At 35.4% G+C, this 25777-nt stretch overlaps 1 protein-coding gene across 1 annotated transcript in view; it reads left to right on the forward strand.

Moving 5' to 3' along the window:
• Nucleotides 1-1861: 1861 nt before the first annotated feature.
• LOC121407862 (putative phosphoenolpyruvate synthase) overlaps nt 1862-25777 on the forward strand; it is a 46606-nt gene continuing 22690 nt past the window's right edge. Inside the window, exons 1-20 of the mRNA XM_041599093.1 lie at nt 1862-1939; nt 7999-8339; nt 9832-10088; nt 10586-10654; nt 11355-11468; nt 11946-12055; nt 12410-12465; nt 12740-12792; nt 13575-13705; nt 15451-15598; nt 16334-16395; nt 17313-17446; nt 17855-17911; nt 18709-18797; nt 19528-19655; nt 20856-20926; nt 21365-21429; nt 22730-22800; nt 25113-25189; nt 25491-25608. Coding sequence (XP_041455027.1) covers nt 8034-8339; nt 9832-10088; nt 10586-10654; nt 11355-11468; nt 11946-12055; nt 12410-12465; nt 12740-12792; nt 13575-13705; nt 15451-15598; nt 16334-16395; nt 17313-17446; nt 17855-17911; nt 18709-18797; nt 19528-19655; nt 20856-20926; nt 21365-21429; nt 22730-22800; nt 25113-25189; nt 25491-25608 — 2116 coding nt within the window. The 5' untranslated portion in view covers nt 1862-1939; nt 7999-8033. The remainder of the gene's footprint in view (nt 1940-7998; nt 8340-9831; nt 10089-10585; nt 10655-11354; nt 11469-11945; nt 12056-12409; nt 12466-12739; nt 12793-13574; nt 13706-15450; nt 15599-16333; nt 16396-17312; nt 17447-17854; nt 17912-18708; nt 18798-19527; nt 19656-20855; nt 20927-21364; nt 21430-22729; nt 22801-25112; nt 25190-25490; nt 25609-25777) is intronic.

The raw sequence follows: 25777 nt of genomic DNA on the forward strand, positions 1-25777 counted from the left end.
CTTGTTATTATGTTATGTTTATTATTATGTACCACATTGTGAAATGAAAATCGATAAATGTAATGAAATGATGAAAAAATGTATTTAGATTTTAGAATGCCCAGATTCTTGGTTTAAATCTAAAAAAGCATTGTTTAAAGAAATAATCAGCTTGTTCTTTAGTGAGTTAAATGACTGTTCCATGCTGAAAATAGTATGATTTGAAAAGATAAAGAAAAATCGGACAAACAAAACACTGGGAATTTGATCAAAATGAGACAAAGAATAACAAAGTTATGGTATTCTAAAGATTTTCATTATTCCAGTGAATGATTTCTCGGCATGTCTTCTTGAATTTATCCCCACTTGTTCATGATTAGCTTTATTCCATCTTTTTTTGCCTCCAAGAATAAACAAATATTGGATTGACAACTGATTCAGTGCATATTTATTGCTGCAAACTATATCACAATAACGGATACATAACATCCAGACATCAAACAATTATGATTTCATGCAATAACATATAACAAAAAGAAAAGTGGGTATGTGACATTATCAGCCCACCTAATAAATATTCATGACGATGTGCAAATAATATTGCTAAACTTTAAAATTCAATAACTTTGCCCTTTTTATCAGATTATGATAGAATTTTCTGCGTTTTGCTCATTGTGAATTTTGCTTTATCTATTTACATATTGATATATTTATCCCGGAGTATCCCTTTAAAACATGCTTAAACTATCCAGTTTCAAATCCGAATATCATTTTCTGCTCGCGCTATTAAGGAAGGAAGATACCCAATTGCCCATCCTTTTTATGATTTACAAACATGAATAGAGTGTTCCTTTTTAGGTCTGAAATCTTATATTAGGACCTATTTTCCGCTCATGCTTTGTCGCGCTGGCGTAAATTGTTATATCCGTGCTTATCTACTACTGAGAACATCCATTTTTTTAGGTCGGAATGTCGAAAAAATTTTAGCATGTGCTTTGCGCGTGCATTAGGCCTATATAGTATTGAAATATTTATTGTCATTATGGCTAACTGCAAAAAGTCATTTTCGATCAGTCCTGAACGTACATAGAAAATGTCTGCTTCTCGCTCACAGTAATTATCTAGTTACCTACGCATTAATTTATTGTTCAGGATAGTACAAACATCTCTCAGAATGTTCAATTTTCAGGACAAATAATATTTTCCATAAATTTTGTATAGCGCAACTACTATAACTGCATATACTCTACTGCTCTTGATACTTGGTACATTATTAAATACATGAAATTTATTTAAACAAATTAGCTCGCGCTTCGCACTCGCAATATTTCAACAGGGCTTATTATGAGATTATTAGATATTTATGTTGTTTTAAAAGAATATAAAGATAAGAAGTGACTGTTAGGATTACCCCCTTTAAAAAAATTAAAAATCAACTTTGAGCGGCCGATCGGAGAAATATTTTTTTGCCCCCCCCAGCATTGGTGAAAGCTGGATCCGCCCCTGAAGAGGTTAACAAAAGTGGGTAAATTCAAGATCACATCTTTTTAAAATATTATCGTTTATAGGTGTTGCAAGAAAATATTTGCAATCAATTGCTAATATTCATGTGCAAGCTAACAATTGTTTCACGAAACAGATAAGAAATCAATTGCAAAGTCACAATTAATTTCACACCTTATGATTCATTTAGAGACCAAATAATTAGGGCTTGCAATTGATCGCAAATTTCTTGCAACGCCCCATTAGAGCCCTAAACTAACAAGCATCGCGAACTCATCAGCTCGCGCTCCGATGCATCCTCCAATCGATAATCTCTTCTTCCCAAAATCTTCCGCACAGAGCAAGGAGGCGGGGCATTTGTTGATCAGCTGGTAGATCAGCGCCGTTTTTGGCAAAGGAAAGAGGGGAAAAGAGCTGAGCCAGCGCGCCGACACTGAGTCTTGTCGACTGGCAGTAGGTAAGTATACGTTAATTTACTTCTTATGCATAATTTGAAAACTGATGTTGTTTTGTTAACCAAAACCCTTAACTCAAAAGTCGAGATTTGGCATCATCTTTGACTTCAAACTGAAACAAGACTGATGGGTCAGTACTGTCTTCAGTCCCATATGTTTGTAATTGTGAGAGTTGGGTTTTACTTTATAGCCTGCTGAGGACACTCTAGGCGACACCGCAATACTTACCCGTGTTAAGAAACTGAGACTCCACTCACGCGCATTTGGGCAGCCCTAGCTTAGAACTAAGCTTTCTTTCCGTAAAAAATCTTTATTCTTATGATTCAATAAATGTTAATGAATATATAATTACTCTTAAATCGGTACTCACCGGTTCTTTTCTTGAATTTTCTGCCAAATTCCCACGCTTCTGGCTTCAATTCTGCGATGGATTCTGTTGCCATAGACAGCTACACATGCAACTCTATTTATAAATGGAGCGCCCCTTACGAGAGTTGTTAATGCCGCGGAAAAATTGTTAGGCATTTTGGCCTGTGGTCAAGGCGTTCTTTTGTTCTATTTTTTTATAGGTATGAGATCGAAATCACAGCGACTATTCACACTGTTCCATAATGATTCCGAAAGGAGGTGCAGCACCCCCCACCCACATGGGCGCAAATCCCAGGGGGACACTTCCCCCTAACCCAAAATAGTAGGGGCACATTATCAAATGTCCCCCTACTATTTTTGTTCTTTTATATATGATGGAAAGAAATAGGCCTACATCATTTAAATCGAAGTAAAACATGTATTTTGGACGAGACGACCTTCTTTTGGGGGTGATAAACCTTCCTTTTTTTTTTTGTTAGTTTGTTTTTGTTTTTTTTGCCTGTTTTCCAGCCCCTGGTCCCCTACCTTAGATTTCCACCCTTGCCTCCCACTACTCTTGATATTGTTTGCGAATCTGTTTTGTAAATTAAAGGGGAATTTCACCCTGATAAAAAGATGATGAAAATATGAGAAAAATCATTTCAAAATATCGATGAAGGTGTTATTTGACAAAAAATGGAGTTGATAGAATTTAGAATGCTTGATTTATTGTGACGTCTATAACGAGCAGTTGCTCTATCCTAAATATAAAATGCCCAAATTTCCCATTTTTAATGGTCCGTAACGACCCACTTTTTTCTTTTTGATAACAAGTATGAATTGATATAGGCCTACTAAAATGTACCATAAAAATCATTATCATGTATTTCTTGACATTTCATTTACTTTTTTACCATAATAATAGCTGCTTGCAAAGGCCTACGCCGTCACAAAAAAACCCGGGGGGGGGGCACTTACATTGACGAGTGGATACCATGCGCGACCAAAAAAAAACGTAAAAAGGATGTCCTTTTCACGATAGGGCACGTTACCTACGTAACGTGATAAGGGTGTCAAAAACACAAAAATAACGAAAAAAGGGTATCTATTAATTCGCTAGGAAAACCGTCGTGTTTAGGGTCTAATTTGCGGGGATGATAAAACAAAATCAAAATGTTTTATAAAGGATGTCCTTTTTGCTCCAACACTTCGTGTTTAGAGTCCGATTTGCGCGAGGTGTAGAAGGTGGGGTCGTACTAAACCAAATAAGGTAAAGCCGACGACCGAAGGACCCGTAACAATAAAACATTCCTGTACTTGTTTAGGGGTTCATTTCAGGGAATATTTGCCAAGAGTATCGTTTTGTTTCCAATACTTGTTAAGGGTAGGGTTTCACACGCCAATACTTGTTAAGGGGTGCATTTTCAGAATATGGAAATTACGTGTTTAGGGTGCTTTTCGAGACCCCATGGTCGCGCATGGTATCCACTCGTGAATGGAAGTGGCCCCCCCGGGCAAAAAAAAAATCTTACCTTTGAAAAAGATTGGTGGGGGATGGATTTTCCTCGAACGCATACCAATTTTTTTCTGCTATTTTCATAATAAACTTTAAATGAATTCAACTTTGCACTACTTAATTTTTTCAAAGACAAAATAACAAAATTACATCTCGTCATCATCATCATCACCACTATCATTAGCATCACCATCATCATCACCACAACCGTCACCACAACCATCATCATCACCAAGATAATTTTCATCATCGTCATTGCCATCATCATCTTTTTTTTTCTTTATTTTTTCCCCATCCCTTCTTCTTTTTTTTTTCTTCCAATATTCCTCCTTTTTTTTAGAGCGGCACACCGTCATGCTCCCTCACTGATTATCCGCCTCTATATGCTTGGTGTTGTATAAATTGGCGGATACCTGAATGAAATACTGAAGAGAAAATAAGGAAAGGGAAAAAGTAAGAAGAAAAAGAAGATGAGGAGAAGAAAAAAAGAAAGCCAAACAAATGAAACAAAACAATGTCAAAATTTCGTAATAAAGTCTTCTACATGTACGTCAGTTTAATAATGATGTTTTCATTGAAATGAGAACAAAAAAAGAATTGAAACCATAGGCGGCGGAAGCGGGGACGTTCCCCCCTAAATTTGTTGTTGACCTTTTTTTTTTTGCTTGTCAATTTATTTTCCTACGTCCCCCCTAAAATGTTTGGGTTGAGAGCCTTTTTTTTTGCTTGTCAAAATTTGTTAGGTTGTCCCCTCCTAAAATTTGGGGCTTCCGCCGCCAATGATTGAAACAGGACTACATTATAATATAGTGTAAAGAAATAGAGGGAAGCTCCGAGACAATAAAAAGGTTGAAAAAGAAAAAAATGTGAAAACACAAAGCTCTCACAACATGAGCATAATAACAAATAATAACAAATAAGCGAGGACAAGTAGCTGAGGGACCCCCCCAACTCTCTCTCTCTAGTTATCTATCTATCTATCCGACTCGATTATATAAGAGAAGAATTTACTAATCAAAATATTATGAGCAAAAAGCACGAGCTGATATTTTTTATGAATATTCAAAACTGATAGAGAGACGCAATCGAATTATTCGATTGCGACAAAATTGATGATCTGAGAATTTATTGTTTTTAGGAATTCATTAAAAGCATAAAGTTGATCAGCATTAAAATATGGCAGGCGCAACGCATGAGCTAAAGCTTTATAGGCATACACCGATAAAAAATTTTAAGTATTTTTGGTAATCATGAAAAAAATTGATATTTCATGAAAGAAAGCTCAAATCCCGAGGAGGAATATTCTTATGAATTGACTTTAAAAAAAACTGTGGTAAGCCCCATTTAATATTTGATTATAAGTCGAATAAAACAGTAAAAGCTGACAAACGTTCGCGTGATATTTGGCAACCTCCCCCCCCAAAAAAAAAAATAAATAAATAAATAAAAAATAAAAAAAAGTTTTTAACTATAATAATGATCGAAGGTAATTTTGTCTCGCGTAGAACTGGACAAATGAAAAAAAGATTGTCACTAAAAAAATGAAGGTAATTTTGACCCACGTAAAATTTGGCGAGCCCCCCCCCCAAAAAAAAAAGGAAAAAAGGTTTTAACAAGCAAAAAAAGGCTAAAAAGGAGAAAGAAGAGACAAGAATAATTATGAACGAAATATCCCCATTACAAATAATGCTGTGATCATCATAAAGGAAGGGTCGCATAACTAGTATGAACAACGTATTTAATTCCAAAATATTTACTACAAATCTCAATAGGGGGATCGGGCAGAAATGCTCACCCCCACCCCCACCCCCCCCTGATCCGCCACTGATTCCAATCAATAATGACATTTATCTGCAATACTGATACTTTGGAATCAAGATACTGAAGATTGATACGCTTTACATAAATTATGAACGTCTGACAAAAAGATAATCTACCGATCACCTGACCGATCAGCTGACCAGTTCGCGTATCACTTCGGAGTTGATCACTCGTCGCAGCTGTGTGGAACGCTCACCGAAAATCAACAAAAAGGGCCTGAAATGTAAGTTTAATGATAATATATTTTAATTTGAACTACTTAATTAATACTTTTAATGTCTCCCCAACAAATGAAAGTCATATCACGTAACTCCAATTTGTATTAAGGCGTACATTTACCAAAGTCTTGGGTTGGAAATCAGAACAGCATTGTCTAACCCATATTTTTGGGTAATTTCGCCTATGAGGTCCATACATGTTAATGTTTGGACCTCATTGGTACTAGGAGTGGCTGAGGACTGCATTGACACATAATCTCAGAATTTCACAATGTTAAGTTAGAATTTAAGAAGTACTGCTAAGAAAGCACAAATGACACATTCAGAGATGGTGTTGTTTCCATGCAGCATTTACTATCAGATGGATTGGCTAGGTTTCTTTTCAATCCAAGTCGTACAAATTTATGAAATTAGAATTTAGATTAACCTGAATGAGTGGTCAGACCTCTAATCTAGATTGAGTGATTTAACTAAGATCGATGTCATTTATTTCCTTGCTTTATTTCTTTTTATTGAAGGTGCAATACTTTATTAAACTATCTTTTTTTAATACATTTATTCACTATTGTTTTAAGAGATTTCTTAATGATTTAGATAGTTTCTTTGCTTTATAATGGATTGATTATTTATCATGTTTATGGAGGCAATTTGCAGGCAATAGCATTTGCAAAATATGTGCAACTTCTGTTATGGTATCTGAATACATAGACACATATTTGAATAACACTGGCTACAACTGTGTAAGGCTTAAGACTTGCGATAAACTTTAAACTCGCAACAAAAAACAACTAGAATATTTATGTAATTGATTTCTGAATTTCATGAGTATGTAAAGGGCCTCAAATAATATGCTCAAAATTGCAGAATTTTAGCCCTGTGAGTCTGGTGAATGAGAATAAAAAATAATAGCAAAGGTTAATGAAACAAACATCATATATGAACATGGTTAATTAATGAAGTGTGTTTTGTTACAATTATAATTTTTTAAAGGTCAAGTCCACCCCAGGTAAATGTTGATTTGAATAAATAGAGAAAATCAAATCAGCATATAAATGAAAATTTCATCAAAATCGGATGTGAAATGAGAAAGTTATGACATTTTTAAGGTTCGCTTATTTTTCACAAAACAGTGATATGCACCACTAGGTGACATGCAAATGAGTGAGTTGATGATGTCCATCACTCACTATTTCTTTTGCTTTTTCAGGGCCGTCGACAGGGGGGGTGCGGAGGGTACGAACGCACCCCCCTTCAGAACCAAAAAAAATAAATAAATAAAAAAAAAAAAAAAAAAAAAAAAAAACGGAGGGGGGGGGGGTGACATCTAGCAGTGGTAAGCCAATATCCTTCACAGACACCGAAACTGCATTGAGGAACAATAGGCATGTTGACCAGTATGTACTTTCTATATCCATTCTGGCCGGCGGGCTATATAACTGCATGAAATTGAGTTAATACGTTGTTTTTTGTGTTTTTGTTTTTTTTTTCATAAAAAGCACCCCCCCCCTAGAAAAAAGCTGGTGACGGCCCTGTTTTTATTATCTAAATTATACATTATTTCATTTTTGACAACAGATTTAACAATAAGGACCAGCTTGACTGAGCCATATGGTATTAAAACAATGCTAATTCCACATGTTCAGGGAGGAATCATCGTTTCACTTGACAATGAGGAGAAAATTAGAATATTTCATACTTCATACAATAAAATACAAAGGAAATAGTGCGTAGATGACGTCATCAGTCTCCTCATTTGCTTACCAGCCAGTAAGTGCATATAACTGTTTTGTGAAATGAAGCAAAACTTTATAATGTCATAACTTTCTTATTTTACATCTGATTTTGATGAAATTTTCAGTGTTATGCTTGTTGGATTTTCCTCTTTTATTCAAATAAACTTTTTGTTGGGTTGGACTTGTCCATTAAAGACATTCAGGAGCTAGGAGTCTGTCTTGACATTGACAGGATGGTTGAAGACTGTCATCGGGTGCCATATACTTTGGTTTATAGGCTAGCCCATATTGTGTTCATTATGTATGACAGATTTGTTAAGAATATTCATGTCTAGTAAAAATAAATTAATGTCATCTTGAGTAAAGGAAAAACAAATCAATATTTGTTTCCATAATTTTCATCTAATCTCATATCACATTCACAGGGCCAAACAAGAAGTAAATAGCAACACTGATCACCATGGAGCTGAGTGAAGACACTGGATGGTTAGCTCCGGTCCCTTTCATGGTGGTTTGTGTGTGTTCTTTCATCGCAGTCCTACTAGGGAATGCACTTTTTCTCACACCTGATCTTATAGATGGTATCTATGCTCAGCCAGGTCAGTGGTACTTCCTGAAAAGAATATTCATCTATTTTTCCATCTTGCTGAGGAAATGGAAAAGTAAACAGAGTTACAAAGGACGGGCAGGAGCCGGCTATGGGCAGCTATCAACAGAGATAGAAGAAGACTTAGAATTTGTGACAGAAGTTGCCGACAAACCTCATGTGAGCATATTTTTTTTAACCCTCTTACATAAAAAGAATATAAGCAAAATTTGTAATTTTTGTCTCACCTGCGAAGCGAAGTGAGACTATAGGCGCCGCTTTTCCGACGGCGGCGGCGGCGTCAACATCAAATCTTAACCTGAGGTTAAGTTTTTGAAATGACGTCATAACTTAGAAAGTATATGGACCTAGTTAATAAAACTTGGCCATAAGGTTAATCAAGTATTACTGAACATCCTATTAGAGTTTCATGTCACATGACCAAGGTCAAAGGTCATTTAGGGTCAATGAACTTAGACCATGTTGGAGGAATCAACATCGAAATCTTAACCTGAGGTTAAGTTTTTGAAATGTCATCATAACTTAGAAAATATATGGACCTAGTTCATGAAACTTGGACATTAGGTTAATCAAGTATCACTGAACATCCTACATGAGTTTCACGTCACATGACCAAGGTCAAAGGTCATTTAGGGTCAATGAACTTTGGCCGAATTGGGGATAGCTGTTGAATTCCCATCATAACTTTGAAAATTTATGGATCTGATTCATGAAACTTGGACACAATAGTAATCAAGCATCACTGAAAATTTTGTGCAAGTTTCAGGTCTCATGATTAAGGTCAAAGGTCATTTAGGGTCAATGAACTTTTGCCGAATCGGGGGTATCTGTTGAATTACCATCATAACTTTGAAAGTTTATTGGTCTAGTTCATTAAACTTGTACATTAGAGTAATCAAGTATCACTGAACATCCTGTGCGCGTTTCAGGTCACATGACCAAGGTCAAAGGTCAATGAACTTTGGCCGAATTGGGTGTATCTGTTGAATTACCATCATAACTTTGAAAGTTTATGGATCTGATTCATGAAACTTGTACATAAGAGTAATCAAGTATCACTGAATATTCTGTTCGAGTTTCAGGTCACATGATCAAGGTCGAAGGTCATGTAAGGTCAATGAACTTTGGCCATGTTGGGGTTTTTTGTTGAATAACCATCATATCTCTGTAAGTTTATTGGTCTAGTTCATAAAAAGTGGACATAAGAGTAACCATGTATCACTGAACATCTTGTGCGAGTTAGAGTAGTATTCAAAGTCAGCACTGCTGCTATATTGAACCGCGTGATGCAGGTGAGACGGCCAGAGGTATTCCACTTGTTATTTATAATTCATTATTCATTGTCATATTGATGCACAGTATATTCTTGCTTTAAATATCATTTGATAGGTCTTTCCTTGTAATTTGACAATCTATATAAATACTCAAGAATTTTTTTTTTAAGAGTGAGTGAAAAGCAAGAGAGAAATAGAGAGTGAGATAGATACAGAGAAGGGGTAGAAAAAAGGGAGTAAGGGGATGTGAAAGAAAGTTTTAACTTGTATCCTGCCACTGTCGTCATTGGTACCAAATTTTACCTATCATTCTCATAGAGCTGTAATTCAGGTATGTAATATTTTTCCTTTTTTGTCTTTTAAAAATTGTCATCTAGGCTTTCAACTCTGTTTACACTTTCGGTGTCAGTGCAACTGGGGAATGGCTTGTTGCCAGGATTGGACTGAGACCCAACGGCGAGCAGAGTTGCTGGTTTGTTCTTGGTCTACCTGGCATCGGGGACCTGGTCCATGCTCAGTACCCAGACTGCGTGGTCCAAGGGGACCTGTCTTTGGGGTTCAAGGCTGGTGGGCTCACGATGGAGGTCGTTGAACCCATGAAGCTTTGGAGGATCTCTTATAATGGTCTCTGCAAGTATGTCTTTTTATCTGTTCCTACCAAGAAAACCCCATAGGCTGAAACTATCCTTGTGATGAAAAATCGAACTAGGTTAAACGCTTTACCTTTGTGTGTGTGCATCTGGCCATTCACCATATTACTTGGTGTTAATTCAGCAAGAATGATGTCTCTTGACTAGCATAGAAAGTGAAAAATGTGTAGTAGGGTTTTATCAGCTATTGAGTGCAGGGATGTCTGTCTTGTGGTCAAGTTTCTTATATTTCCTGAGAAAAAAATCAACCCTTCAGGTGTATTAAAGTTAGAACTAAGCACCAGTGGAACTATTTACTTCAAATCAATTACTAGTGGTGCAAAAAAACATTTTTCCAATTGGGTTGGGTAAGGCCTTGTAGTAAACGGCCATCTACATTTTATATGCTGAAGAATATTTGCTTCAGAGTTTTGGAGTATGATTGCTGGTTCGGGTGACCTTAATTTGACTTTTAATTTTCTTTTCCTTGTTATCTATGTAGAGCTGGTTTCCAAGAAAATATAAAGAGTAAAGATGAAAGGCCTCTCATTCATGTTCGATGCTCATTCATGTGAGTATTCTCGGGTTACAGGTGTTTCTGAAAAAGCAGATTGTATGTGAATACCTCCTGTTGATATTTCTCATATTGGAGTTCCAATGGCCGTTGTTGCTTGTTCAGTCTTTGCTAACAAGTAGAAAATCTTTTTTTAGGTGAAGAAGTTGTAAGTAGGGTGTTGTTTATGAATTTAGATCTCCCTAGTGGAAAAAAGTACCACTATCGGTTCTATAACATATTTTTCTTTAATATGTGTCAAAGGAGAAGAAAATACAATTCAACAGTTAAAAATGCAACACTTAAACATGTTCCATAACATTTATGACTTGTGGAGGCATTATTCAATTTTCCTTTCTTTGTAAAGATGTGGCATGCAAAATGGGTTTGACTTCACACATTATACCAATTTTTTTCTTCTGTTTTTAAAATACCATATAAGTGATGTGTCTATGTGTCTTGGCAGAAGTCGAGCAAAAGTTCCATCTTTTGCCATTTTAAGGTTTGGAGAAGCTACTGTACACAGTTCCCATTCAGATCCAGTAGTCTGTAAATTCAGACCACTCGGCTCAAGTTATTAGTCAAGTCAGTGGATTGAGATTGCATACTAGGTGATGTCATGCACGTACCCCAGAAGCCAAATTCCCAGAAATTTTTGGGTCTGTGATGATCAGATAAATTAACTTGTAGGACTAACTAATACACTCTCTCCTTGCAGGTGGTCAGCCTTTACCCCTATCTTCAACTTTGACACAGATTTGAATTCTTGGCATAACAGCGGGAATGTTGCAAGGGAGCCTTGGAATAGGGAGTTCTTCAAGAAGTTGAGGGGGTAATACTTTGTAATACTACTAACAAGCTATATGATGTTTGTGTTTACCATCGATCCATTTTTTGTATTTGATTTCTACAGCACAAAATCAAGAAATTCTTAAAAACAAATATAAGTATAGCAGTGTTACCAAACAATTGAAATTTTACTTAATCAAGTTTAAAGGTTCTGCCTATAAACTACACAGATACTTATATTAAGGTTTGATCATCACAAATTTAACAGTGATCATCATCAAATCCTGCCAGATTTATCTGATACAATGGATAAATGATAGAAACTAGAATTAATTCAAAATACTTTAAATGACTGAAAACAATTGGAATCATGGATTCTCTTGTTTATGTTTTAGTCTCAACCAGTCACTTGACTTCTACCAATGTAAATGTCAGCAAGACAAATTTCTTCTTTGATTATGAAACTGATTGAAGTCAAAGAAAACCCAATAAAAGTGATTTTTTAAAAATTCATTTACAGTATGCATCAGACCCACTATGAGCAGTACGGCATGTTGAGGGGTGTGGTCAAGGTCGAAGGTCATGATGAGATGACCCTTGTCATGAGGGGCATAAGAGATCATTCTTATGGTATGTAATGAAAATGTGGTAATGTGTACCGGTACATTCCTTGTGTTTGGGGGGAATTATGCATTGATATAATGGATATGAAGCTGGACTCTGATAAATACACCAATAACTGATAAGAGTCTCAAAGAATTACTTTATGGAACATCCTAAAATAACATATTACAGTAGAGGTTGAATTGCAAAGTTTGGCAGTAAAGGGCCATTCCATGTATTAAAAAGTTGTTTAAAAGATACTGTCTGGGGAAAGTTGCATTACTTTTCAAATGGATAAGTTTCCAATATTTGATAGACGTTTTAAAGCAGTGATCATTTTGTGTGCTGATATAAGATAATATTTACTATAATCTTTCATAGGTGTTCGTGACTGGGCAGCTTTCTATCGCTATGCTCTTCACTTTGGTGTCCTCGAGGTAATGTTGAATCATTAAATTTAAAATCACATTTCATTCATAGCAGGATAAAAAAAAACACATTCAACACAGGAGCAGAGAGAGAGAAGGAGTGAAAGAGGGCTGTAGGAAGGGGGATGGGCTACCTTCAATATAATCCATGAAAATAGCTTCAGAGTTGAAATTTGCTAAAACTTGCAGCGATTAGAGCTCTCTCTCCCCCTCTCTTTATATTGAAATCGAGGTGATGTATGGATGAATTTCTCCATATTATATTTGTTTTTGTCTTTTTTAGGATGGCTCTTCTTTTCAAGTTGGAGTATTCTCTATCCCTGGATACCTCTCTCAGTAAGTCAAACTTCTGGAAATATTTACAATAGACCATTTTTTTTAAGCATCTTTAATAGAAGCACATTTTAAAAGTATCTTTAGAGTCCAATTTGATTTGCCCAGAGAAATACCAGTAAACAATTTGTAGAATTATGCTTTCTTAAACTTCAGTAATTTAAGTGTGCCTCACAAGCCTTTATTTTCTGAACACGTCCTTATATTTTAATAATTAGTCAACATGTATTGTATTTTACCACAATGCCTTATGGAACATTTATATATCCTGCGATGAGCTACTTTTCATTGTTATATTTTTATCTTTGAACTGTTTATACTGTATGTATGTTGTTTTTAAAAAGAACCTTTTTACTGGCTTGTGAAATAAAGATGAATTGAGTAATTGGATTATGCAACCATTCAAATTATACATGAAATGTATATGTATTAATTTATTTATGTAAGAACATGCTGATAAGTTACTCTCTTCATGTTCAGTATTGCCATTGTACATGTTTTCATTTCATACCTTGCCTAAGGATGCGAGTGCTGCGTTAGGATTCAAACCACAGACCTTGTGGTTCAGAGTCTGGAGACTTATCCACTGAGCCACTAGACCTCTACAAACCTCTACTATGAACTGAGAATTGACAAACATTTCAATTTTTTGTTCAGATGGAATTGATGAGCATGGAAACAATAGCACCAGAAGTGAGGATATAATGATTCGCGGCTGTGCTGAGGATCTGAAAAAGTTTTGACGATATCTTTATGTAAAAAAATTTGTTTTTATCCCTTATCAGCTTGTCAATAGGATACTTATTCATGCCGAATGGAGTAAAATATGCCCTGACATCGACTGACATATCACTTCCTAAACTGCTATGTGGGAACCAACCCCCTGACAAGTACAGTTTCACATTTAGCATTGAAGGTATATCAAATGTTTTCACTCTATTAACAATATCTAAGTTGATTGTAAGATAGAAGTTGTGACTGTACCTGTTGGTTCTGTACCTGGGGGTGTTTCACAAAGATTTAAGTATGACATAAATCACACTTAATTGCCAACACGTATCTGAAATACAACGCGCAATCTTATTGATAAATATGCAGTAGTGCGCGTTCTCTTTGCATGATCTGACCAATGCGGTTATGCCTTTTAGTGAGACTCTAAATCATACTTAAATTCTTGTGAACCCCCCCTGGTGTGCTGTTACTCAGTTATGTATGATTGTTTAGTTTGTATTATATTTTATGTAAGAGGGCCCAGGTAACATAAACATATGAATCAGAAATGAAATCAGGGACATATAAAATTATTGATAATTTGTATAAATGTGTAGCAATCCTCAACATTATAATCAATTAAAGTAACATCTTTGCAGTTTGGCAATGGCATTTTCATGCTACAAAATCAAATTAGCCAAAAACCATCTGGGATTTTACTTGAAACTGTTCTCTTGAGATTGTATCTTAAATATAGGTGTCATGTTTTGAATTGTTATTTTTCAATATGTGTTCAATTACGCTGTATTCTGGATGTCAGTCAAAAATTATTTTGAAAGATTCATATATTTTGTAGAACTGTGCCTAAATTAGCTATTCAGTGTAAGTTCAAAGGCATTCATATCGCAGTTGTATGATATTGCAATAATGAGTGTAAGAATTATGTAAAGTTGATAACCTTTTAATTAGCTTGCTCTGTAAATTATCTAAGATAAGATATTGGCTCAGAAGGTTAAACTATCAATAGGAAGGCTAAGCCCAAGAACGAAGTTGAAACATTGCTCTAGATATAACCTTCATCATCTGATGTAATCTTCACTGGACTTCAGACTTGGGCATAAGTATCTTGTGTATTTATAGGCCTATGCACTGCTCTAGAACTGGTAGTCTTTAAAAATCATAATTCAGTTTGAATGTATGATGAAGGTCTCTAAGGTGTTGTCAAAATCAAATTTGAATTATTGGAAAGAAAAGGCTGTTTCATCTTATATGTTACTTGTATTATTGGGCCCTTACCGTATGAGGATGCTGGTGTGATGATTTTAATATATAATGTATATGGTACAATACCTCAAATCCTCTCTGCAGAGAGTGCCTATGGTACAATGAAAGAAAGAAGAGAGAGAAACTCAATGAAATATAGGAAGCTCTGAATAGACATGTCTTCAGGTAATTTTTAATTGTGTCAAGAGGAGTGCATTATTTGAAAACCAGAGGAAGGTCAGTCCAGAGAACTGGACCAGTGTGTGCACTGCGCAAAGCCATGTCCCCGACCCATGCCTTAGTACATGTAGATTTGGGAATAACTAGGGAACAGAACCACAGTTGAATGAAAGTCCGAATCTGACAGGAGAGTATTTGTTAACTAGATCAACTTTTTATTGTGTACAAAGCACATGATTTTTCATGTAAAGAGCTGATAAAGAGCAATATCTACATGTATAACAAATTCAATGCTAATAAAACACACATTGTTAGATATCTTTGTCACATTGGACTATCCACAGGTAGATATTGAATTTGACTGATGGTTAAGTAAAATTAGTTGGGTCAAATTTGATTCAGGGTTTGTATATGATCAATCTCCTTTCCCCGAAATGCATTATAGTCATTGTTTGATCAGGAAGTGAAAATGTTGACATTCTCTCTCTCCACATTCCTGTGTTACAGACGGACGAAAACTGTGGGTCAAGGTTGAGGTGGAGTCTAGTCCCATCTTCTACATGGGTCCAAACTGGGAGGTCAAAGTTCATGAGAGGAAGGCAAAGTTCACAGTCAGTGGGGTCAAAGGTTGGGGCATCAGTGAGTTCCTTTACAGGTAAAAAAACAATTGATGTACTTGGTAATTAAATTTATATGCAAGCAAGGCCTACAGGACTTAATTTGCTCCAGGATGAATGAAAAAAATATACTCAAACTTGTATTGCTCCATGTTAGTATAAAATTATGTTTGTCATTCTTTGTGATTATATGATAATTTGAACAATTTTTCAAGCATTCAATATTCTTTTGGCAATTTTCAATTCATTCATAGTCAATTGTACATGAAGATTTGCCAGCTTATAAAGATCATCTGTGGAAAATCATAAAAATATTTCATGAAATACACCAAAGTTCTTCTTAAACAGACACATAGTCTGTCAAAAATCATATTTACATATTCAGAGTATTAAGTATAATATATAGTGGGATTTTGTAAGAAAAAGTAAGAAGTGGGAGACAAAATGGAAGTTTAGACGAATAAAAGTGGACAAAACACAGAGAGCAAATAACATGAAATGCAACACTGCCAAATACCAAAAGTTAAATGAAAGGTTGTGTTGTGGCAGTCCCCAGATGAATGTAAGAGTTATATGCCAGTTTTTTTTTCTGATTTATGAAATAAAAATGCTAAAAGGTGAGATGGATAAATTAGTTTTCTTGAATTCCCTCAGTTTGGATTTTTTTTAAAGAATTGAATGCTTAGTTCATATATAGCAACAATATATAGACATTCATTGATCTTTTGCAACCATCCATGTCCAGTAATACATTTTTTTTCATTTCATCTTAGGAATGATGGCGGACGACCCAGTCACTTCGATCAGAAGAAGGTTCCTCTTGTCATTGAACCAGGTAAGTGTTAGTACTCTTGCAGTAATATCAATTTGAATAGAGGTATTACTCTTTTTCTGAGTTGACCAGTTAGTAAAGTCATTCAGAATTTGTTTACAGATGTCACTTGGTATAAATTCTTGTGAAAAGGTATGACAGGTTCAATACAAGTCCAAGCTTTTTGTTGTCTAGCTTGAACAAAGTTCGGCAGAGACCTGGGGCCTGTTGCAGAAAGAGTAGTGATCAAACGCAACTCAAAAAAATCTTGCGCAACTTGATTTTCAGCCAATGAAGCATCCGTATTCAGGACTTGCGATTTAAACGCAACTCTTTCTGCAACAGGCTCCAGGACCCCGCCTTAGATAGAGTTACGATTGATCCAATCAATCGTAACTGTGGAAATCCATCAGTGATAGTCTGTTATAAAAATTTTAAGGTGTTACAATCAATTTTTGAAAATAAGCCTGAAGTAGGATTGAACCCAGCACCCTCTGTTTGAAAGGTAAGAGTCAGAACCACTCCATAAGCATAAGCATTTTGGTAAGCAGTATCTTGGTCGGGTTCAGTAGGGTTATTGACCTCTGCGCGCCATTCCGGAGACTGCTACATTACAGAAATAAGATTTGTGCTACTTTGTAAAATGAGTATGAGTCATTTTGTGCGAAGTTTAAATATGTTCTTATTCTTTAATCTTATTTCTGTAATGTAGCAGTCTCCGGAATGGCGCGCAGAGGTCAATAACCCTACTGAACCTGAACTAGATGTTGCTTACCTTGACGCTTATGCTTATTGGGTGGTTCTGACTTTCACATTTCAACCAGAGTTTGCTGGGTTCGATTCTACTTCAGGCTTATTTTTAAAGATTGATTGTAAATTCCACAATATACCTTTACTTTCCCTTCTGTTGCACAAGCTTCTTATTTTTCTCTATGCTCCAGAACCCAGTCAAGAGGCCCTCAATCAGTTTGTACTTCCATTCACAAACCCAGCATGTCAATCAACCAAGCTAGTAGGAGGCAAAGGGGCTCAGCTTGCAATATTAACCCATCTCAGGAATCGATTAACACCTAAGGTAAAGCAGGGTGGAATTTTGTAAAGTTATTGTTATTGTTTTTTTTTATATTGTTGTTGTTATTATCATTGTGGTTGTCACCGTTGTCATTATTATTGTGCCATATTTTTATTTGTATTATTGTTATTATTAATAATATTAATATTGTTATCCTTATTTTCATTATTATCAATATTATTTGACTAAATCATAAAAAACATACATGATGCAAACATGAGTCATTTTACTTCTTCATAAGCCCACCCTATCAGTCAGTCAGGCATACCTTTCTTTTATAGGAATTTAAAGACTGATTTGAAGAATAAATTCTCTCATCATATATCCAGCAATGAAGTTAGGAGTATATGTCACACAGCTAGGTGGTGATAGATGACTGTTTTTTGTTGTTGTTGTCTATTTTCATTGCAGTTTGATGTCCCACCGGGCTTTTGTGTGACCAGCAATGCATTCCAAGTTCAACTCAAAGTAAGATAATCCTTGATCATTATCAATTATCAATCCTTGATCATGTATCAATGAAATGAAAATCGATGGTGCAATGTTAACATTAAATGAGGTTAGATTATTCCATTTTGCAATGCTATTTTTTGCTTTGATCATTCAGTGTCATTTGCTTGCAACCAGTATTTTTCTTTCACATTACACTGGAAATAATACAGCATCTGCATCTCGGACACAACACTGATCACTACTTCCCCCCCCCCCAAGCCTTTTAGGTACCCTCTATTTTCAGGAGAAAAAATACAATACAATGTACAATGTCAAAGTTCTGTGCACCTTCTCCTAGCATAATTCCCACTCTCAAGGTGCTATTTTTTTTCCTGCATTCCTCATTACTTTGTCTCTGATGAAATGTGAGAATTGGTGATAAATTGCCACTTACGAGATTCCTGCATTAAAGATGCTGTGGTGGCTGTATCTGACGAGGTACCCACGATCAGCAATGTATCCTTGTCTTGGAGGACATTCCTGCATGAAAGACACGGTGGTGGCTGTCTTTGACAAGGTACCCACGATCAGCAATGTATCCTTGTCCTGGAGGACATGGACTCTTCAAACTACTGTAAACGCTTTTGCGCTGGGCTGATTAAAAACACATACGCGGGTTCTTGAATTTGCGCTGCACACTCGACAATCACAAAGTCACCTTCTTTTTTCCATTCGTTTTGAATTTGCTCAAGCCGATATCCGTGAAAAATAATGTACTGCAAATATTTATGAATTTACAGTACTTTTCTTTTTTCATTTGATTTATTTTTCAGTCATGTCCTAAACTCCAAGAAGCAGTCAAGGGATTATGTGAGGTATCCACAGACCTCCGATGTGCATCGCTGGAAGATACGTGTAACTGGTAAGTGCTCTCTCTTTCTCAGGGTGACGATAGAATCACCAATTGGTTCATGATCTTTTTTGTGTTCATTCAGTCGTTTTTATTGTTAATTCCAAAATCGAACTTTTATGCCTTTGTCCGCTGAAGTTGGTTGTCAAATACATAACATTATTTTGGGCTGTCTGTTCCCCTGTCACATTTCACCATTTTACAAAATGATTTATTTTTGTATACTCAATTTTTTTTTTACAAAGGGCAGGAATATCCATTTTGATCCTTTGCAAGTGTTTTTAAAGCCAGTTGAGACTCTGATTTAAAGGGACACTCATGGAAAATAGATGCCTGTAGTATGAGACTGGAATTTAATTATTTCCAATATCTTTTATTACCGTATGCTACCATTTCTCCTGGATTGTGTGTAATTGAGAATGGCATCCCTGATTTTTTCCCAGAAAATCTCAGATTGAAACCTTTCCTCATGCAATCTGTCAAAAGTCTGTGCTTTTAGCAGGAATGCTGCTATGAGGGCGCTCTTCGTCTCTTTAGTACAGCTTTCTCCGCATTCCTTACAACTTTGTGATGAATTACGAGGATTTGTAATGAAAAGCTCAATGCTGGATTCCTGCGGGGAAGATGTGAATCTTGACTTTTGCCAAGGTGCCTATCTATGGAGGGAGACATATTCTGATGGTTTGGATTTTTTCTGGGTCAGGTATTGATGATACCATGATCTTCACTTTTATTTTTGAAGGGTTGGTGAGCTGTTTAGCAACACTCCCGTATGCGCTGAGATCAGTTCTGACATTAAGAAGGAATTGGAGAGACTCTTTGGCAAAGACAACACCAAGAGGATGTTTGCTGTCAGGTCATCTGCTATAGGTTAGTTGCAGAAAATCAAGACCCTGTCTTACAAAGAGTTACGATTGATCCAATCAACGTAACTCTATGAAAATCCATCAGTGTCATAATTTTTTCTACAGGAAATTTGCAATATGTCCTTTGTAAATAAAGGAGAACACACCAAATTGTCAAGAAATCAATGAATTTATGGATATACATTTATATCTAGAATTTTTAAAAACAAATATGTATTTTATATGATGACTTTGCTGGCTTTCCATAGTTGCGATTGATTGGATCAATTACAACTCTTTGTAAGACGGAGCCCTGGAAATGTTTTATAGATCTATTAATGTTATTATTTACAGAATGACTTATTTAATTTGCTTATTCCTGAACAACAACTCTTCTTTTTTTTTGTCCAGAGTCACACTAGGACGGTCATGCGTTTCATTCTATTTTAAATCATTTTGATCATGGCTACCAAATATGGTATTTATGTTTTTTTTTTCAACAAAGAAATATGTGTAGCTGAGACTGCCTTTGATATCAAGCAGTTCACTCCTAATGACTTTCTACTGCATTCAAGATTATTTTGATAGTAAAAATGAGATTGAATTCCTTGAAACAGTCGTGTCAATACCTGATATTGTTACGTGAATGAATTAGTGGAGCGTTGTGGCCCAGTTGATTAATCTCCGGACTTTGAAAGAGAGGGATGAGGGTTCAATCCCAGCCATTGCGTAATTTATCTCAGCAAAAATTTGATCCAAAAAGTGCTTTACTCAAACCAGGGGAGGTAAATGGGTACTGGCAGGAAGTATATCTTCAAAAAGCTATGAGCACTGTAATTAGTTGCCGAACTTAGCTGGGGAAAAATTGGAGCGTGTTGAGCACCTGACAAGGTGGATACATGCATTATACAAATATCCTATATTATTATTATGTTCTTCTAGAGAAAAGATAAATAGAAACCAATACTCATGTTATTGTTTTTTTAATTTTAATATATGATAAGTTTTGAATACCGTGATATCCATTATCCAATTTACAATAATTGCATTACTAAATGCAGACCCCAAATTTAATCAATGAAGACTTCATATTGTTTTATTAATGGATTAATAATTATCTTTTGCATATGTCTAGTATTCACTTTCTCCATTTAATTTTGCCATTATGAATGTTTTAATTTCATTCCGATATATTTGTCCTGATTAATCTTTTCTTTTTTCAAAGGTGAAGATACAGCAGAAATGTCCGCAGCAGGTCAGCTGACTACCATCCTTGGGGTCAAAGGTTATGATAAGGTATTTTTCGAAAATATATATTGTAGCTATGGCAGTTTGATAAGTGTCACTTATAATTGCCTGGATACAAGCTCATTTGATTGTCAAATGGGTGTATCCCATGGTGAATATGATTGGAAAATTTTGATGACTTGTTGGTTTCTTTTTGTTGAGTTTATTTTTGTTTTGTTTATTTTTTTTGAGGGGGGGTAATTCAAACTTTTGTATAATCATTCTATCACTTTTCAAAATTATTTTGAGCTCATTCAGAATATAAACGTGTGTAAAGTTTATAAGACTAAAAAAGGGTTTATTGTAACTTTATTTTATTTGTAATGAACTCATTTCCCCGCATAGAGCATTGTAAGTGTTTCATTATTGAAGGAAACTAATTTTTGAACGTGAAATAGATTGGATGTGTATTATTTGAACTTCACATTTGTGGTCTTAATTTCCCAGGTATGCAAAGCTGTTCAAGAGTGCTGGGCATCTCTGTTCTCATTCCAGGCTGTGCAGTACAGAAGGTAAATGGATTGGTATTTAGACTTTTAGATATTGAGGAAAACATGAAGTTTACAATTGAAATTATAGTAAGAGTTTCCGCAGTGACGTGACTCAGAAATTACACACCCAAATTATACACCAAACTACATGCATTTGAATTATACACTCTTTGCACCCTCTCATTTTGCTCCCGTCATTTAGATATCCGATTGACCCAACCAAAATTTACTCCCAATTTATTCACCAAAAGTACACCCTGAAACTAAACATTCAAATTACACCCTATCTAGGCTGGTGGGGGGGGGAACCTTGGGGGCCCCCCTTCAATATTTTTGGAACGGGAAAAGCTCTTGCTGCGATGTTTCATGAATTTTTTCCTTCAAGTCTCCCACATCTTTTAAGACCTTATTTGTGACACCCGGTTGCATGTTTTTTTTTTACGTTTTGTATTATGTCAGACTCAAAATTACTCAAAAACATGATTTCTGTACAAAGTCAATGCAAATATATTTTCAACCAAGAATCATAAATGTATGATTATTTTGCTAGTTCAAGTGGATTTGTTTTATGCTGTTTATGATTGCAAAAAGAGTCCCCAACAAGGTTCATCTATACAATAGTGAAAAACAAATGGTCAAATATCAAAGAAAACCATACATTACATTTGCTAAGAACATGAAAAAGAGTTTGTATACTAAAATTAGGACATTTGGAGCTTCATTTAGGGTTCCAGGAAAAAGCGTGATTTTTCATACTAATTATACATGAATTAACATAATTATTTGATAGCAATTTTCATGAAGTGAATAACTATACAATTTTGAAGGCTATGTCCCAGGCAATGTGCTTGTCGATTTTCGCCACATTTACGTGGTCAGCGGCCGAGATCTCAAGGGGGAGCCTGCGAGACCCCACCCCCTCCCTCTGCCACCTGATCTCCCAAAATACCCCGGCCGAGATAGGGTTAAATTGTACACTTGTAGATAACAACCCCATATTGCACACTCAAATTGCATATTCAGAATTCCATACTCTTACTCACCCAGAATACATTTACATACTTACATTTACTAATAAGTTACTTGTACAAATTATAAGCTTTACTGCAGAGCTCATATGTATGCTTTATTTCAAACATGCCGAAGTTACGAGCGTTATATTTTCTTTAATGATGTTGATCAGATGAATGTTGTATAGAATGTGATTTATGAAATTCACTTACCATTGTGTTGCAGAGTTCATTATTACCTAAAAAAATGTCAATTATTTGATTCATATCCAGTAGTAACTATGACAGCTTGTGAATCATTGTGATTTCAGGCAAAGAGGACAGTCTGTAGAATCAACCATGGGTGTCGTCGTCATGGAAATGGTTCCTTCAGAAATATCAGGTCAGAGTCTGTAGAAGGTGAATTGAATGGGTATTTTAAAAAAGAAATCGTACTGGCCCTTTTCTGATAAAATATTTACAATATAATACTCAGTAGACCAAGAAAAAAAAAGAATAAACTAGGTACCTCATTTAATGGAATGTCCAAGTGTTGCCAGTTGATCACTTTGGTCACTTAAAGGGCAGTGGATATGACATATATAAGCATATTAATACATATTTTTACCAAAGACCTTTCAAAGTGCAGATATACATTAAATGACAACTTTTTGGTAGCTCTTAATATAGCCTCTTATATTTTTATTGCTGTCTCCTCAGTCTATTATTATTATTATTATTATTTATTTGGCCATAAAAACATACAAAAATTGTACAATGCAATTACATAAATACAATTTGAAATTGAATAATTAAATATAGATAAAGTAGAAATGAAAAAGAAAAGAGTAAGAAAACGGTTTTTCCGTGGGCCAGGGCTCGAAAAAGTAAAATTCAGTACTATTGCCCAGAGGCATGTGAGCCCTCATGGAAAAACCGTTGAGAGAATATTGCACATTCGATATATAAAATTGCACACTATTAAAATTCAAATAAAACACATTGACAAACATTCTAAAAAGTATGTAACGCCAGGCAAGATCTAGCTTTGCATTATTATCTTACTTTGTATATATTTTTACTGAAGGTTTCTGGAAATAGTTGAATAAATGAAATACATGTATGTATATACTGGAATAGAGTATATTTGCTAAAGTATTACTCTTAGCTTCCATAAATGATGCTTTTTATTTCAATAGAGATATCAACCACAAATATTGGGCTGGAGGAGGATTTTATGTTTGAGGTACTGTAAAAGTGGAAATATTCGCGGTGTGGAAATTTTCGCGCACTTCGCGGCAAGATCAGCGAGCGCGAATTTAAAAACACGCGAATTTATGAGCATCTATTTTAATGCAAGTTTTGAACCGCGGTTCACTTGCGTGTATCATTTTGGCAAAGAGATTGCATAATTTGATCTAAAGAGGGCGGCATTTACGCAAGCAAGCTTAAAGGTCAAGTCCACCTCAGAAAAATGTTGATTTGAATCAATAGAGAAAAATCAGACAAACACAATGCTGAAAATTTCATCAAAATCGGATGTAAAATAAGAAAGTTATGACATTTCAAAGTTTCACTTATTTTCAACAAAATAATTATATGAACGAGCCAGTTACTTCCAAATGAGAGAGTCGATGATGTCACTCACTATTTCTTTTGTTTTTTATTGTTTGAATTATACAATATTTTAATTTTTACGAATTTGACGATTAGGACTTCCTTGCCTGAAGCACAAAATGTTAAAATAATGGAATTCCACATGTTCAGGGAGGAATGAAACTTCATTTCACATGACAATGACGAGAAAATCAAAATATTTCATATTTCATATAATAAAATACAAAAGAAATAGTGAGTGAGTGATGTCATCAACTCTCTCATTTGGATGTAACTGGCTCGTTCATATAACTATTTTGTTGAAAATAAGCGAAACTTTAAAATGCCATAACTTTCTTACTTTACATCCGATTTTTCTCTTGTTATTCAAATCAAGTTTTTGTTAGGGTGGACTTGTCCTTTAAGCGCTTGACTTGAGTTCCAATATCATGTGCTCAGCGAGAATTTGTTTTAAAAGCAATGCGATTATTTTTTTTAACAGTCGCAGATTGGTATTTAAATTATGATTTTGGTTGAAATATATATTGCTTTTGCTGTTTGATTGGTGAGTGTTTACATCTGTTTAGTTTTTGAGAAGACGTTGGGTTGATCGCCCGTGTTTGTTGATTGATCCCATGCACTTCGAATATGATCCCATGCACTTCGAATAGCCGTAGTCCCCCCGATCCTTACCCGGTGCTCGGCCGTCTATCCCAGGCCAGCAGCTAGCAGCGCCTCCGTTTTGTCTTTCCCGATGTCCGCCCCCCCGTCCGCCCCGGAAAGAAAAGTTGCGCTAAATGTCACAAAGCTCATGAATAGATAAAAACAATGCTAAATTATGCGGCCCTAGGGGTAAAAATATGATCAGAAAATACAATTTCGTTGCTGAAATTTTAATTAAAACCATTCACAGATGGCAAGAAGGAAGTGACTTTGTGATTATGGAGTGTGCAGCGCGAATTTAAAAACCCGCGAATATGTTTGAAGCAGCCCGAGCGCGAAAAATTAATCCCGCGAAAATAACAGCATTTACAGTATGGCAATGTAGGATTTATCAATGAAAGGATGGTCTTTCTAACTTTTCTGCTTTTATTTTAAAATTATTTTCAATTTTAACAGGTGTACTTTTTAGTCGTGACCCAGTAGATGGTAACCCGGCAGTGGTCCTCATCAATGCCAACTATGGGTTAGGTGAGGTAAGTTATTTTTCAAATTTGATGTACTATGTTATTTTGTTTCTCCTTTTTGTTCATATGATATATGATGACCTCCTATGTGTTATCTTCAAAGAATCATAAATAGAATGGGATATTAACTTGTGATCATTTGGCTACAATTTAGTCTCTGTTTTTGTCTTGAAACATACTCCAACCCCTTTCTCCAAAAGTACTGATTCAGCTTCAACACCAAAGAATAGAGTGATTGTATTACACAATTTGACTATGATTTATTAGTTTTATGGAATAGATCTTGATTGCATTTGTGTTTGTTTACCAGTCTGTGGTATCGGGTGTAGCTGACCCTGACACCATCACTCTCAGGAGGAAGAGGAGGGATAAGTTTGAGATTACCAAGATTGAGGTTGGATCCAAGAAAAAGGCTATCATGCTTGAAGGTGAGATAGATGTTATAGGGGTGTGTATGAATGAAGTTAATTACCGCACATTTTTGAATAAAAAGGGTTTGTTTCAAAGTGATATTTGCACAATAATCCCTGCTGTAGTTGAAGATTTTTAAAATTATTTTGTTATTCTCTGTTTTGGTATTTTTATTTCATTTTCTTT

The sequence above is a fragment of the Lytechinus variegatus genome, chromosome 2, assembly GCF_018143015.1.
Source record: "Lytechinus variegatus isolate NC3 chromosome 2, Lvar_3.0, whole genome shotgun sequence".
NCBI lineage: Eukaryota > Metazoa > Echinodermata > Echinoidea > Temnopleuroida > Toxopneustidae > Lytechinus > Lytechinus variegatus.